Below are 1,729 nucleotides of genomic sequence, written 5' to 3'. Positions count from 1 at the left end.
GCCGCTGCTCGCCCTCGCACACGGCCACCAGTTCGGCCCGGCGGCGGCGCCGGTGGGTGGCGGTGGCGGTGTGCACGTCGTCGACGAGAAGAAGGTCGCCCTCGCCCGCCGCATCCTGCGCGCGCTCAAGACGACGACAACTACTGATCCTAGGAGCAGCAGCAGCAGCAGCAGCCGATGCAGTGAGGAGGACAGGCAGCGGCAGAAAATTGTGGACGACGCGGAGAAACTCTCCGCCGCGTACATGCAGCTGGCGTTCCACCGCGTGCACAACACCAACCGGCCGGTGCACCGCATCCCGCCGGGCTTCATGATCCTGGAGGAGGAACTCCGGAATTTGTCCATTCCGCCACCGACACTCTCGCTGCCCGCATTCACCTATACATCACCGTCGTTTTCTTCGTACTCATCGATGGTGCAGTTGCTGCCGCGCGTGGCGTGCTACGAGGCGGAGTTCACGACGCACGGCGGCATCAACCTCCCAAAGGCCCTCCGCTGCGTCCTCAGTGACGGCCGTTCTGTGCGGCAGCTGCTTAAGTCCGAGGACGACCTTCGGCAAGACAGCCTCATTGAACAGGTGTTTGCACTGTCGAATGAGCTCCTGGCGAAGGACCCATCGACGCGGCGTCTGCGTGTCAGTACGTACAACGTTGTCCCACTCGCGCCTACGGTCGGCATCATTGAGTGGGTTGACGGCACCGTCCCGCTTGGCGAGTACCTCAACGGCAGCAGCAACATTGACAGCGGCAGTGGCGGCGGCTGCCATCTCGGCGCTCACGAGCGGTACTTCCCCGGGGAGCCAACGTCGCGTGAGTGTCGTCAGCGCCTTCACGACGCCAACAAGTCACAGAAACACGATATGCTGCTCGCGCTGTACTCCGCCTTTACGCCGGCCCTGCATTACTTCTTCCTGGAGCGCTTCTTCACTCCGCAGGAGTGGCATGAGCGGCGCGAGGCGTACACACGCAGTGTGGCGGCCTCCAGCGTTGTTGGCTACATTGTTGGTCTAGGTGACCGCCACGCCAGCAACTTGCTGCTGCAGACGCAACGTGCGGAGCTGGTGCACATAGACCTCGGCTTTGCCTTTGACCAAGGGAAGCTGCTGCCTGTGCCGGAGCTCGTGCCCTTCCGCCTCACACGTAACATCGTGGACGGCATGGGGGTGCAGGGGACCGAGGGGCCGTTCCGCCGCCACTGCGAGGGCACACTGCGCGTGCTGCGCGGGCAAAAGGAGCTGCTCATGACAATCCTCGAGGCGTGCGCGCACGACCCGCTCGCGCGTTGGGCCGTCACCGTGGTGGCGCCACCGCAGCAGCAGCATCAGCAACAGGTGCAAGAGGAGAAGACGCCGCAGCAGCGCGGCATGGGTGTGCGTCGTGGGAAACCGACGTACGCTGACGCAGAGCGAACGCTCTCGCGTGTGGCGGAGAAGATTCAGGGCTACGACTCTGGAGAGCTTCTTAGCGTGCCTACACACGTGCACAAGCTGCTGCAGGTGGCACAGAGCACAGATTTGCTGGCATACATGTTTGAAGGATGGTCACCGTGGCTGTAGAGAAGCACTACACTGCACAGACATATATATATATATATATATTCGTTAGGTGTGGCTGAAGTATTTGTTGCTTGAGTTTTGGGACAGAGATATCTTGTTTGTAAGCGAGAGAATTTTAGTTTGTGTTCTGTGTTGTTGTTGTTGTTGTTGTTGCGAGACGGAGCTGAGGGGGGG

At 61.1% G+C, this 1,729-nt stretch overlaps 1 protein-coding gene across 1 annotated transcript; it reads left to right on the top strand.

Annotated features, from left to right (window-relative positions):
• Positions 1–244: 244 nt before the first annotated feature.
• Positions 245–1,555, top strand: DQ04_09491010 (phosphatidylinositol kinase related protein; the record flags this gene model as incomplete). Its single annotated transcript, XM_009315952.1, has 1 exon — positions 245–1,555. The coding sequence occupies one exon, from the start codon at positions 245–247 to the stop codon at positions 1,553–1,555; it is 1,311 nt and encodes a 436-aa protein (XP_009314227.1).
• Positions 1,556–1,729: the final 174 nt, after the last annotated feature.

This window comes from Trypanosoma grayi (assembly GCF_000691245.1).
Source record: "Trypanosoma grayi strain ANR4 Tgr_949_V1, whole genome shotgun sequence".
NCBI lineage: Eukaryota > Euglenozoa > Kinetoplastea > Trypanosomatida > Trypanosomatidae > Trypanosoma > Trypanosoma grayi.
Note: the sequence above shows the minus strand (reverse complement) of the source record. Positions and strands in the feature narration are given on the sequence as shown.